Source organism: Rissa tridactyla, chromosome 3 (assembly GCF_028500815.1).
Source record: "Rissa tridactyla isolate bRisTri1 chromosome 3, bRisTri1.patW.cur.20221130, whole genome shotgun sequence".
Lineage (NCBI taxonomy): Eukaryota > Metazoa > Chordata > Aves > Charadriiformes > Laridae > Rissa > Rissa tridactyla.
In genome coordinates this window covers 40462946-40477915 of record NC_071468.1, presented here as the reverse complement: position 1 = coordinate 40477915, position 14970 = coordinate 40462946, and the positions used below count along the sequence as shown (strand labels likewise).

The following is a 14970-nucleotide window of genomic DNA, read 5'->3' as shown; positions in this document are numbered from 1 at the left end:
CATTCTTTTCCAGCACAGCCAAACTATCAAGACATGAAATTTGTCCATCCTGGATGGCATGGGGTTCATCAAATTACTTCATAAGGGTGGTGTCTCTTTGTGTGATTTCCTCTGTCCACCCCCATGCACTCTCCCAGTCTGATTTCAGTTTGCTGCTAAAGCTGATAAAGCCACAAAGACGAAGAGAAAGAAAATAATAATAAAGATTCTGATCCTACTAACTGTAAATCTTTTTGAGTAGTCATAAGAAAATCCACCCGTAAGTCTCCAAAACTTAAGGAGGGAAGGTGAAGTCTGCCCTGTCTGGTCTGTAAAACCACAAAAATGTGGTGCGAAACTTCCAAGAAATATTTCCTAACTGCCATTTTTTGTTCTGTGTAACACACACACTTTTTGCTGTGTGTTTCTAAAACTGCATGACACTGTAAGAATTAGGCAAGTTTGATGATAAGCTCCTGCTAAGCCTGCTGTCTGACTTCAGAACTTACTGAAGCACTTTGCAATTTAGGTCAGCATTCAATGGCTGTAGCCAGATCAGGGTGGCATATTGCTCTGTGGAGAGTACCACTGAAATTCAGACATCTACCCATGGGGTAAGGATATGAGGTTTTAAACCTGATCACATGGTTTTTCACCAAAACTATGCTTTCCAAGAAGAAAATTATTCTTTACAAATTATTAACCCTATACATGTTCTAATTTCTAAATAAAATTATTGTTTTATTTTACATTATCAGCAGATATCCAAAAGAGTGGTAAAACATTTGATTAACAGAAAAGTTTGCAGGCTTTTTTTTTTTCCAGCTGAAAAGTGTACTTTTGGTAAATGGAATGCTGAAAAGGTCTTGAAAATATTCATCTGTTTGAATCTGTTTTGAATTCTGAAAAGGATTTTGGGAGAGTGATGGTACTTACGTGTTTTCATTTTTTCTTTACAAGCAGGCTTCGAAATTTTGCATTTTTGTTGCAGAATATTTCCTGGATTTTCTGAGTACCAAAACCAGGCATTGACGAGTAGATGGATTTGTGAACCTTGCTGCAAGCCTACTGGTTTTAGTGGAGTTGCTCTTGATTTCACCTGTGTAACTAAGAGTAGATTTCATTCAAGCCAGGAATTAGGTGCAGTGGTGTGAAGTAGGTTAATTCAGTCTCTCTCTCCTATGCGTTGAAGCTTGCAGTGGAATTATATTTGCCACTTATCAGTAAAGTAAAAGAATTTTTTCTTTCCAGCGCAATCTAGTTTCTCATTTTTGTTCAGCTTTGCTGCTGGCATATGTTGACTATATCTAATGGCCTTTGTTTGCATTCTAAGCTTATCTCATAAATTGGCTTTTGAAATGCACAATCAGCAGTAATAACGTTTCACTGTGGTGACCATGGTTAAACATTTCTCTCCTGTCCCCCCTCTCCCTTCTCTGTTTTATTTTTAGGACCCAGGTTTCTCTTCCGTGATTCATGACAAGCTTCAAGTTCCCAATACCATTCGTAAGGCATGGAACGAGAAGGACAACAGATGTGATGTTTGTGCCACACACCTGAACCAGTTGAAGCAAGAGGCCATTCAGATGGTGCTGACCTTAGAGCAAGCTGCCAACTCAGAACACTACGATGCCTCACCAGGCTCTCCCCCACCTCTCTCCAATATCCCCACATTAGTGAGTCCTCGGCACATGGGCAGCCTGCAGCCCAGGGACTGGGCATACATGCCTGCTCCCTATGCTACATCTAATTATACTGGCTTTGTTGCCAACAAACACACTGGCAAACCCAACAGTCTAGGAATTGTCAATGGGGTGGAGAAGAAAAATGGCTCTCCTGGACACCAAGCCAAGGTCAGCTTTCAAATGGCCACCAGTCCCAGCAACGGTAACGTTCTCAACTCTGTAGCAATCCAGGCTCATCAGTACCTTGACGGCACCTGGTCTTTGTCACGAACGAATGGCGTCACTCTATATCCCTACCAAGTAAGTATTTTAAAGTAACAAAACATATTCATTTTCTTCCCATCGAAGCTTGCATGAGCTCGCTAATGCTGCTTGCTTCTGTTGTGTACAAGAGTGAATAGTGCTCATATAGTGAGCACCAGAACAAGGAGTGCTGTGAATAACTGTTTCCCTGATAGGGAATTGAGCTGGGGGAGACACAGATGGCCAGGATTAATTAGAACACTTATTAATTCAGCTGTTATTAATAATAGAACCAAGCTGTTGTTTTTAATAGCAGATAATTATTCATACAGTATATGCAATTATTCCCTCACACAGTTCTCACTCATAATATTTGGTTGGAGCAACCACACTAGTGCACAGTGACTTCTGGGTTGGTATTCAGGAAGTACTCAGAAGGTCTTTTGGTTCATGATGTGTGCATATGATCCTACAGTCTTTGTCTACATATATCAGGAACTACCTTTCTGTTCTAAGTTGCATACGTTCTCATTGGTGCTAGAGTGTACTGGTGGCCTTCTGCAGATTCAACTGATTCTTGATGTTTTGGTTTTTATCAGTTCTCATGGATTCAACAGGTCCACTACTCTCCAGAGCTTAGCAGTTCTAGGGGGATTTTTCATGTGCTACTTGCATGTTCTTTTTCTCTTCTTTGGCCTGCTGTTTTCTGGTACACCACACCCATAAGTACCTGTAGACCCCGTCCATACCAGCTATCACAGAAGGGGCTTCTATGACAGGAGGCAGGCTTTCCTACTTACTTAGCTGGAGGTGGTGGGATTTTTCAGAGTGCCCAAGCACTTGCAGATTGCCACACAAGCCTATTCTTGCTGAATTCTCCCAGCCACCCCTGTTGGCTTCCTTAGGCGCATAAATATCTTTGGAAGTTGGTCTTTCTACTAAGTTATGAACAGATTGCAAGATAGATCCCTAAATTAATATTTAACATTTATCAGTATGAGTAACTGATATTTCAGCCAGAAAAAAGTGATTTTATTCATAAACATTAAGATATTGTCAAGAACCAAAGAAGACTTGGTAAAACCAGGAGTGAACTACAGTTATTTTGTCTGGAAAATATGTGACTTTATAGTTTTGTGGATTTATGCTCTAGTGAACCTGAATTACATTTGGGCAGTCAGTATGTGATCATAGTTTGATCTAAGAAAAAAAAAAATCTGATCTAAGTTTGATCTAAGTAAAAAACCTAAATAAAGAAAACGTTAAGAAAACAGAATAATTATTATTTTTATTAGGAAAATTAGTTCAGTTTTATTGCATTCACAATCTTTTAGGTTCATCTTCTATGAAGATGTATTTTTGTTTACTTTGAATAATGTTCATGGTTCCTAGATGGTTTATTTTGTCTTAAAGATATTCACTAAGGAGAATATAATATTCAAAACTTTCCAGACTGATCCTGTAGGTTGGCTCCAGTTAGATTAAGGACTGTTCCCTCTCCTTTCAATAACCTTGAAATAGTAGACTCCCTCGCGACTCCCCAAAAAACCTCCAACACCCAAACAAACAAAAAAACAAACCCCCAAAAAACCAAACCAAAGAACCCCCCCAGAAACCCAGACAAACTGAAAAAAAACCACAAACCAACCTAGCAATATTGGTCTGCGGTGGAATGTGGTAATAGTAAATTTTATATTCTAAGATTCTGCCTTCAAATGTTAAAATTCTCATTTTACTCAAGTGTCACACTTAATTGTCCAGTTAAGGAATAATAATGATAGCTTCTGTCTCTAAACATGTTGAAAGGATTTTAGCGTTTGGTTATGTAGTATCTGTATCAGACTGGGAATTAGTCGAGTAAGAAGAAAAACTTTGAAAAGTAATTTATTTGTAACTTGAAGTTGTAGGAAGATGCAAGCTTTGCTTTTTCTGCTTTTGTGTACAGATACTAATCTTATTTGATACACATTTTCAGAATGTTTTAGATCTCTCTCCCATATAAATATATCTTTTTGTTATGCACTTACAGTTCCAAAACTCTGCTGGGGAAGAGCACTAGGAAGATAAATCTGTTACCTCATCTTAATTAGAACCCTTCTTGATTTGAAGGTGAATCAAAAAGGAGGCACTAGCTACTTACTTGCGAATGACTACATATTAATTGAATTTTCTTGCCTTCCCTTAAGAACAGTGATTAGTAAAACCTCACTATGCATTAGCTAAGAGGAACAGAAAATAATTTCTTGGGATAAAAAGCCTTGCACTTCAGAGAGGTACAGTACCCTTCTACGTCATAATCTTGTTAAATTGATGCCCAGGGAGAAGTCAGTCTCATGGCTCTAGACTTAATGGCGCCTGTTGTAGACACCTCCCATTGTAAATGAGCTTTTGTTAGACAGTGTAGATAACTTGACAGAAATGGTTGAGTACCTTGAAAAATCACTATGTTTTCTTCCCTTGAAGTATCACCAAAAAGAGAAAACATTAGTTCGGAAGTGACATTCTGTGGCTCAGACCTGACTCATGGCAATTTTAGGCACCAAAAAGTATTCCTACTATTGTAAGTTTTAGGATGTTACTCCCTTCCTAGGATCTTCGCCTCCAGACTGCCTTAAATTGGAACCTTGTTATGGGGAATGGATTACAACTTTCATTTCAGTTCTGCTAGAAAAAAGTAACATAAAAAATAAAGTGAGTGTTGAGATTTTGTAAGGCTTTCCTGCTGCAGTAGTGTAGCAGCTATTCAACTACTTTTGCAGAAAGAGTAATTGCTATCAGGAGTAAGTAAAACAAATGTCAATTTATACACTACCAGATTTAGTAATGTATTATATGTTTAAAATCTGAAAATAGAAGCAGTAATAGTGTCTTTAACTGGAGATGCATGTAAGATGTAAAAGAAACTTTCTCATCATTTCATGCAGGCATTATGGGAACTCATCAATGGAGTCCCCTAAGTCAGAAATAGTTGCTAAGAATTGCTTAGGCAATTAGGAGATGGCATAGATGACTCCATCACTCCCTGCCAGCCCTGTTTCATGTGATTCCATATTTAGCTGCCCTTTGACTAGACAGAAAAGAAGACTGGTTTCTAAAAAACTGTGATGTCCCCTAGGCCTAGTTCACAAATGAACAGCTGATGCTGTTTTCTGTAAGGGGCTGAATCAAATTTTGCTGGTAAACGGTCCTCTTACAAAACACAGAGGCAAGGGAAAGGGAACTGATTGATCTTAAACAAAAAGCATGGCCTGTTAAAGCCCTCCTGTGAACACTGGAATGCTGAAATGGTTACCTGGTCAGGGTAAAAGGGACCCCTTTCTGTTGAATACATATAGGAAAATGCCAGCCAAAATTCAATAGAATTTGATCCAGAGTCTGAAAATCGTGCTCTTTCAGTTATCAGCAGGTAGCATTTGTATACCCTGGGGATCAGACTGTGTTTAACACTTGTAAAGGCTTCTGTTGATCTCCCTATCACTCAAAGGGATTTCAGTCCTTCCCTGCTCAGAGAAGCTCATTTAAATTGGTGAGGTTTTACCTGAGAAGGGCTGTAATTATTTGTGCAACTGCTAATGTGAATTACAGGATACCACAGTGTTAAGTACATTTCTGTTGCTTACCGGTTATTACGTAACACTTCTAAAGAAACCTTTGGTCCTGGGGTAGTAATGTAGGAGCCAAAAGTGCAAATACCTTGATGAAATGATTGCTTCTCATAATTTTTATAGCGAATGTGGCACTAAATGGAATACATAACGTTTTTATTACTTTATTATCCAAAAGATGGTAAAGTAGCTGAAACAAAACCACCACATCAAAGATTGAGATAGATTTGCATCCTTAGTAGTTCAGACTGATTTAGGGTTTGCTTTCAAAGGGAAAGGAGTTGAAAATAGTGACTCGATTAAGCTGGTTACACTGAAAGACTTTTTCTGGAGTAAAAGTGCTCCATTCTTTAGAAGTAGGTCTTCCTCTTTTGAATGGGCACTCTCTTTTAACTTAAATGAACTGCATGGTTCTTGCATGTTGGTGTACCTCTAAACCAACAGCATAGCATTAACTGCATTGTGGTGTGAGCTGCAGAACGTAAAACAGTGGCCACTTCCTTGGTCCCTAGTTACCTTCCTGGATCCGCATAAGAATCTTTTCATGTCTAAGTAGAATATTTTAAAAAGCAAAAAAAAAATTATTTAGCACAGCATGTTCGAGAGACAGGAAGGTAAGAAAGAACCAGAAAACTGGTTCCAGGAACCGTTCCAGGAACAATGTGGGCCATGAAAGGGAAGGATGGGTAACAGAAAAGGTGGCTGTTGACGTGGGTTGGGTGGGCACCTTCTGCTCCATACTTTGGGGCTGTAAATTTGAATTTGGTAAGGAAAAAGATAGTGCATGTAAGGATTTGAGTAGGGGTATTGTGAACATAATGATATTAAAGGAGAAAATGTTCCTTTCTCCCTTGCTCTTAAAAAGACCCTTTTGACCAAAAGTTTGGAAAATGAGATCTTAAACTACTGAGAGCCTCTTGGCCCCAAGCGTAATGATCCTCAAGCCTATTCAGAGAGTTATCAAAGGCTTTGTGTACAATTGGTGAAAGCCTACAGTATGTGCTTTCTGTTTCCTCTTTATGTATAATGTGTGTTTAGAAGAACACTGTTCTCTGAGAAAGTACCAGCTTGTTCTGGAGTTTTGCAGTGATGAATGATTTGTTTGGAGTTTACTTAGGTCACATCTGTCTCATAACACATCAGTTCTTTCAGGCATAGGCTTTTAAAAAGAAACTGGTAATGATTAGAGTTGGGCACAAGATGGAGAGTTCAGATACAGAGCCAACGCCTGTGTGGCGGGTATTTCCCTCCAGGATTTTGATTCCAAGCTTTTTTTTCCAAGTCTCTGCTGTCTAATTTATTTCTCTTCCACTTGCTGCTGTTTCTGCTGCTTCTTAAAGTGTTCAGCAGGATAAAGCTAAAATGTTAACGATGGCTACAACAGTGCCTGGGTAATTTAGGTAGCTTCTAAAGCATATAATGCAAGGTACAGAAATCAAGTTACTTGTTCCATCTGTAGACTAACAGGTGTCTTCTATAATTATTCCATGCTTTCTAGAGCCAGGCCTATTTTGCCAAAGCATCTTAGCAACAAAAGAAAAGGAGATTTGTATACTATCTCTTCTAGTACCGTGTTCTTATGTGACCATGCACAATTCAGTATGAGATAACTAACGCAGGAGGTGTTTTACCTTTGTGCAGTTAGGTTTTGGTCCAGAATTTTTTGGATGGCTTGTGTTTCAATAGCAGTTCAGTTACTGAATGTATGCGATCCACATTTGAATGGGATGGCTCCTGAACATAGTAGAAAACTTCTTTCCCATTACAGTGAGCTCATAAATGATGATGCTGAACAAACGTGTGCAAACTCTTGCACTGATGGTTTGGGTGGTTTTTTATTTCGTGACCTGGACTCTAACAATAAAGTAACTCTAGTGAGACTAGCATGAAAGTGCAGGAATTTTATTTCCAAAGTTTGTTTGACTGGGCAAAGAAACAGATTGTCAAACAAATTCATTGGCACTGAAATTATATCCCTGCTTAATTATCTCTGTTGCCCTCATCCTCCATGCATTAGTTGTTATCTCTGAAGTAGCTTTCCTCTGACTAAAAGCCTTTTTAAACCACATCACTAATAATTATATCTGACCCTACTAAAGTCAGTGTATGTCATCAGCTGACATTTTGCCATGATTGTTTGATCATTCAATTTGTATATTACAGGAGTTGGCTATTCGTATTTCATTCCTCCTGTCCACCCCCTCAACTAACAGCCCAGTTGTATACTGATTCTCTAATATCATCCAGAAGGGAAGCTGAAGTCTATGTGAACTGTAGGAGGGGTTTCTTTTTCACATTACTTTGGTGTGATGTGATCTCTTGCAGCATTTTTATGCATGGCTTAATGACCTTAGAATCATTACTTTTCCCCTTCATGATACTGGGGTGACCAAGGGAAGAAAGAGGTAAAGGGTATCCCATGGACTGAAAAGAGCTAAGTAGGCTTATCCTATGAGTATGAAAACCCCATGACTCAGCTGTGATGTGAGGAAGAAATCTGTGGATTATTAGAGGAGTGAGTTAATCCTATAAATTAGCGAAAGCCAACAGATCACAATTAGTGAGGATTTGGAGTCTTGGTTTCCTCCTCTGCTCTGTAGCTTAAGGATTCATCCACATGTGAGACTAATTTCTTTTCTGAAATAATAGCTATGCTGATTGCTTGCATCATTGAACAAAGTATAAACTGAGAGGAGCGGAGATGTTTTAACAGTGGGAAAAATGATGTAGAGATGGGCTGGAGAGAGGGAGAAGATGACTGATGCATCAAGCCCAAATTGTAAATAAGGTGGCAGTGAGAAAAATGGTCGGCTTCTGCTTTATTTCATAGTTCAAGAACACAAAGAGTTAAGTTAAAAGATGACTTATTTGGAAGTGAGAAGAGGAAATATGCTTTTCAGGCAGTGTGCAGTTCTGTGGAACTTATGGCTGTGGAAATAGTATTGAGGCCAAGAGCTTAGGAAAATTCATAAAAGGATTATGTGTTTATGTGGACAATAAACATTCCCTTATTTCTGATGTTAGGATAAAAAAAAAAAAGAGAGAAATTTCCATAAAGCATAAGGCAATTAGTATCTTATATTCTATGGAGAAGGTTCCTTTAAATGCATCCAATAGATAGCTAAGGACTAGGATTCCTGAAACTACCGCTGAAGCTTTCCAGCACAGGTGTAACTGGGCTGACTGGGAGAAGGATGTTGATGTACGTAGTGCTTAGACTCTTTGTCCCTCTATTCTGAAAGTGGCCCTTGAGTGGCAGCTGGAGAAAGCCTAGATTAGAGCTTGAACCTGGTGATGGATAAACACCAGATGACCAGTGCTGTGTTTTGGATGGAGGCCTGTGATAAACAGATTAACGAAGAGTGCTTTTCCAACAGTTTCAACAACATTGCCAAAGTTCAACGTGAGTGGTGTACATTTCAGAATTCTTTTTTTTTTAAAGTGTGTGAAGATTCATGGCTTCAAAAAAACTTTCTTAGGTTGAATCATTCATATGAGTGACATGTTGGCTTTTAAAGCTTCATAAAGATTCAGTCCTGTGGCTAATATTCCTCCTGTATCTTGCTATTGTTCAATGTCTGTTGCAAGAAGAGAGAAAAAAGACAGGTACAAAACCAGGGGAATGAGAGGATGACAAAAGAATTAGAAAGCAAATTTTTAGGAGTTTCCCTTTAGATTCTAAGGTTTGCACTCAAAGAAGACACAAATCAATGTATTGTCTCCTTGACTGAGACATTTGTTTTTCACATTGTTTTATAGAAATGGGACACAGAAGTAAGATTAGATTTAGGAACATAATCATACATATTTTTTGATTGCTTTTTGTAAGACCCTTTTCTAACCTTTGATTTTGCTTAGAAAAAGATTTGGGCTTTTAAATATGAAGAATTGTATTACTATGCAAAAAATAAATTGACAAAGCCTTTTTATTTGATACTGTGCCGTGCTTCTGGGAAGTAAAGAATAAATAGCTAGAGGCTGATGTAACTGAAATGTGATTCCACACAGCTATCATGTAAAACCATTGTTTTCTTTTCTCTAAAGTGTTTCTGAAATGGCATCCGAAATGGAGCATCAAGTTCTCTGTTGGGACAGCTCTTCTTTAATTCAGTGGATTTGAGTTAAAGTGGTTGCTGGTTCCCTTATATTCCAGAGCATTGTGCACTTGAGAGGTGGGTGTTATCAGATAAAATACATTTGAGGTCAGACTCTTTCTGTCTCACTCCAGGATAATTGCTTTGCAGTTGACATGGCTACATTGGTGTAATACAGATAAGAAGGAGACCAACTTCAAGCCTATAAGATCTTATCAGCTAGAGTGTGAGAACAGTTGTGGTGATGGGAGTGAATATGGTGTCTTGCACTCCAAGTGGGCTCAACTTCTCTTTGGGCTGGTGGATGGGGAAGCTTTCTTTATCCATACGCCTCTGGTCTGACCCCACGCTGAAGAGTCTGTTGGAACTGTCCCTCTTGAAAATGAAAGCAGAAGGCTGATTGTCCATCAGCTTTTGAACTTTGAATGTGCCTAGATGTATTTTATGAAGAATAAGGAAGGATTACATCTGTACAGGAGTGAGAAAAAGTCCCTCCCAGCTGATGAATCCATCTTTTTTTTTTTTTCCTAAAATCTACAAACTGCTCTGAGGAGAAATGAAATTGCACTTCATCTTTCACTTCCACTGAACCTCTCTAGTAGAACTCAGAACTGCTCCAAAGGTTGAAGAGGAAGGGAGAGTAATGAGCTCTCATTTTCCAAGGGGTTGGTTGGTACTCATTATGCTTAATGTCACTAGCAAATCTCAGCAGGAGCATCTGTAGCTCTTCCTTGTCTGAGAGCACAAGAGTCACCGTCGCTCGTATCATTAAGGCATCTGAGGACTTCAGTTTTATAAGCCAAAAAAGTCTCAGGTCTGACTGGTAGATGTGAACATCAAGTGACTAAGCTGCAACCAGCGCAAGGTAATAGTTGTATGGGTGGGAGTGCAAGTGAAGTGTTTTTGTTGTGACAGCTCTTTGAATCAAATACATGCATGTGCCATGCTTCACTTCAAATTGTATGATTCTTTTTTGAATTTGTGAAAGTGGCATATATATGTGTTTATTAAGTAGCAGGTTAAATTTATGCACAGGCTTTTGGCTAATGGGAAAGACAGAAAAAGAATTAAAGGTTTGAACTATGCTTGATGAAATCACGTCTGCTTCCCTAACTTCATTGTGACTGCATTGATCTACAACGAGTGCAGCTTGGTGTCACACCTATGATGCGAATTCTGCAATTTCTTTACACCTTTTACTGCACTGTCTATTACTTGGCAAGAAAGTCAAGGCTATTACTAAAAGCAGAGTTCAGGCCTAGTTTTGAAAAAGATTTCTCTTTTAAAGCATATAGAGTGATATTTTCTTTCCTGTAAGAGACAGAGAGATGATAAATAGCGTTTATTATTGCTTTTCTTCCTTCCTGACAGGTTTTATGCTGCTGGAGCTAGGCAGTGTTGTGGGATTTAAACACAAACCATAAGCACAGTCATCTCTGTTTTATTCTCGTACGTTTTCTCAGTTACTGCAGTGCAACACAGAAGATGGGAAATTAACTCAAGCATTATTAAAGAAATGATACAGAACGCATCAGAAGAAAATGTATAGTAATGAGATATCATCAGTTTTTAATTGATCTCTCTGATCCCTGAAGACTTTGTGTGAAGTTCACTGCCAATGTGCAGGAGGTAAAAATGGATGTGACACGATTCTCAATTGTACCATACAGGTATATCATGACAGTGATCACAGGCAGGACTGACAGGGAAAATGCACTCAGAAAGCTTTTTCTATATTTGGACCAGCTTCTGTGAAAGTCATCATGAAGAGTCTTGCAATGTTAGGCAGGTTTAACTGAGACTTAGTTTGCAAGCTTGTGAAAGATTTCTAATTTTTTTTTTTTTTTTGCTTTGAAGTAATATAAACAAGACCGTCATTTCTTTGTCCTGTTCAGGAAATAATATAACCAGCTACTATTCAGGTGACTTAGGAGAACAACACAGCTAAGTGTTAGAATCATAGAATGGTTTGGGTTGGAAGGGACCTTAAAGATCATCTAGTTCCAACCCCCCTGCCCTGGGCAGGGACACCTCCCACTAGACCAGGCTGCTCAAAGCCCCATCCAGCCTGGCCTTGAACACTTCCAGGGAAGGGGCAGCCACAGCTTCCCTGGGCAACCTGTTCCAGTGCCTCACCATTCTCACAGTAAAGAATTTCTTCCTAATATCTAATCTAAATCTACCCTCTTTCAGTTTAAAACTGTTACCCCTCATCCTATTGCTACACTCCCTGATGAAGAGTCTTTCCCCATCTTTCCTGTAGGCCCCCTTTAGGTACTGGAAGGCTGCTGTAAGGTCTCCTTGGAGCCTTCTCTTCTCGAGGCTGGACAACCCCAACTCTCTCAGCCTGTCTTCATAGGAGAGGTGCTCCAGCCCTCTGGTCATCTTTGTGGCCTTCCTTTGGACTCAGTCTAACATGTCCGTGTCCTTCTTATGTTGGGAACCCCAGAGCTGGACGCAGTACTCCAGGTGCAGTCTCACCAGAGCAGAATAGAGGGGTAGAATCACCTCCCTTGACCTGCTGGCCATGCTTCTTTTGATGCAGCCCAGAATATGGTTCCTGGCCACCAGGCCTACCTGACAAATTACAAGAGCATCAGAGGGTCTCCTAAAGGTTAGATATTTTATTTTATTTTTAGGTGTAAATGCTAAATAAACGATCAAGTTGTTTTCATGTAAATAAGTGCTTTGCGGGGAAAAATCTAGTTCTCTTGTTACCAGCTTTTCATTATTCTCTGCCCTAGTCAGTCATCACAAGGGTCTTTGCCTCTGTAATCCTAAATGCCTGTAAGTGCCATTTGCAGCCAGGATTTAGTAGTGATGCTGATTATCTTGAGTGTTGTCTTGCACTTCAGAGCCTTTGTAAAGATCCTTTTAAATGTTGCCAGAGACCAGCTTATCAAGATTTATTTCTACTTATATAAAAGTAGGTGAAATGCAGACACCTGGCCTGATGATAGCTAGGGCTAGATCAAGATTTCTGGAAAGGGGCTTGAGACAGAGGTTATGTATGTGCGGGTTATGTAGGTTATGAGATTTTTCCAAGCCCAGTGATATGTGTTTCCCTGCTTCCTTTTCCATTCACTACTCAATGACTTTAATCACATATTGGAGCATTTGCTGCTTCTCTCTGCCCCCTCAATGCTTTGTCTCTGAGGCAGGGACAGTCGGCACTGGTGCAAGGGGCCGTTAATTCTGGGGCCTCTAGGTGTTTTATGATATAATGAATATGAATGATATAGCACCTTATTCCTCCTATGTTCTCCAGTAAAGGTGGTTTCAAGTGTGGCAGTGGAGGCTTATGATAGCTTGGTTTTCTTTTGAGTGTAAGAGAGCAGGAGGGCACCTATGAGTTAAAAAGGTTTAACAGAAATACTGGAAAACAACTGATTGCTGCTCAGTATCCCATTTTATGTGCTGCACAATTTTATATCATTTGTGAGAAAAAAAGATTTTTGTTTATGCTATTGCTGCTAATGTTCTTGTGCCCAATTTGAATACATTGAGTAGAAATGACTCTATAACTTTTTTGGAGAATCCATAGATGGTACCACAGAAAGCCAAAGGACCTGTCAGTAGCCAGAACTCTACTAGAGCAAGAGAATGGTTTGTGCTTAGGTGGTTAGAGAATTTGCTCACAAGACTTTTTAAATGTTGCACAGACGTGGAGTGGGGAAAAATGAAATTCTATCAAGAAGCATATAATGTAAACTCAGCTGAAAGAGAGCCAGAGCAGTAAATGTATAATATTTTTCAGACTTTAAGGTCCATTCCTATAAAAGGACCTAAAATACTTTGAGCATCAAAACTAAACCTTCACAATACATTTGAAGGAAACAAACTTTATTGTCCGATGCTTTATGTGTTAAGAATCGGATGTACAGGCAAGTGGAAGGATATGCCTGAGATGGGCACTATGCAGTTTGCAAAGAGTTGAGAAAATAACCTTTTATTTTGTTACAGTCAGAACAAAAGGGCCATCATGTCATATGTTGAAGTTAAATTTTTCTGTGCCTGCCTGGAAGAATCAATATTAGAGAGGAATATGAAACAGAGAAGTTATAAGGGTTCACAGCAGTTTGGAAAAAGTCTGTAAACAGAGGAGACTGGCTAAAAATATCTTGGTTGTTGATTGTTTTTTATCTTCAAATATGGCTTGAGCTGGAATTTTTATCAACTGCACAGAGTTCATACACTTTACCATTTACAACAAGCTGCTACTGTGCTTTCTGAAAAGAAAAAACTTGAAAACAAGGGCTTTGCTTTAGAGGGATGCACTTGAAAGCATGCCTTTGGGAAAGAAAAAGACTATAGAAGTTTTAAATTGACCTCTGAAGTTTTTTAGGTTTTAGCGTCATTGAAACATATTCTTTCAAAAAGCTTCTGAGTCCAGGATATATCTCCCTTTTTTTTTTTTTTAATATGCCTTAATTCCTAATAAAAGTAGTTCCAGCAAATACTAAAATCCTGTCATCCTTGTACAATGCTCTGTTTTCTCCTAGGGAACCTTCCGTTAATGATCATCTGCTGGAAAATTGAGCTTTCAAACTGTAAACTTTTTTCCTTGAACTTTCATAATAATCTGTTTCTGTTGAATAGGACTGAACCCTGTGTGCATCAAGCTCACTGTCTGTAGGGGACACTATACAGGAATGAGTATTTCAGAATTCTAGTCCTCTGGGTTGGTCACAGGGTAAAATGAACCCGTTTTATGTGACTTCTGTCGCTGTGGCCATTGTGAGCAGGGCAACTTGGTGGGAAGTCTTTGGAGAATTATCCCTGAATTTTTGGTTTAATGCATAAATAGTATGGAGGATTGAATGGTTTAATGCATAAATATATTCCTTCCATTTCTGATTTTTTGGGCATGCTTGGTCTGATTTCTTTATTTGTGTGTGGATGTATTATGTATATACGCACACAAATATATCTTTCTTCCACTTTGTTTCCTTTAGGAAAGACTCTTATGCTGCTTTTCCAAAGGAAATTGCTGATAAACTTCAGGATAGATTCCGATCTGAAATCAAGTTTACTCCACTGGTGATAGAGCATCATCATGCTTTTTGCTTTTAGTAACTCTATGCCATTCTGTCGATATTAAGAAAATCAAAGGCTCAGAGTATACCGGTTCTGAAAGCTAACGTAGTAGAAGCGGGAGTGTTTCATCTCCTCTTAAGAATGCGCACTAAGCAGCAGTACTAGAAGTGTTTTAGGCTTGGTTCTTTATTATCCTACATATGGAATAGTGCTCCACCTTTTGGAGCTAGCTCATGCTGTCTTGTATTCCCTTTGTCCTAGTGCAAATGTGCAAGATGACTTATTACTAAGTGTACTTACTACTGTGCCTACAGTATACCTTGTGAA

General features: G+C 39.0%; 1 protein-coding gene across 1 annotated transcript in view; it reads left to right on the top strand.

The window, feature by feature from the left end:
* Positions 1-14970, top strand: part of KIF26B (kinesin family member 26B) — a 295671-nt gene that overhangs the window by 90029 nt on the left and 190672 nt on the right. Inside the window, exon 3 of the mRNA XM_054197213.1 lies at positions 1431-1964. Coding sequence (XP_054053188.1) covers positions 1431-1964 — 534 coding nt within the window. The remainder of the gene's footprint in view (positions 1-1430; positions 1965-14970) is intronic.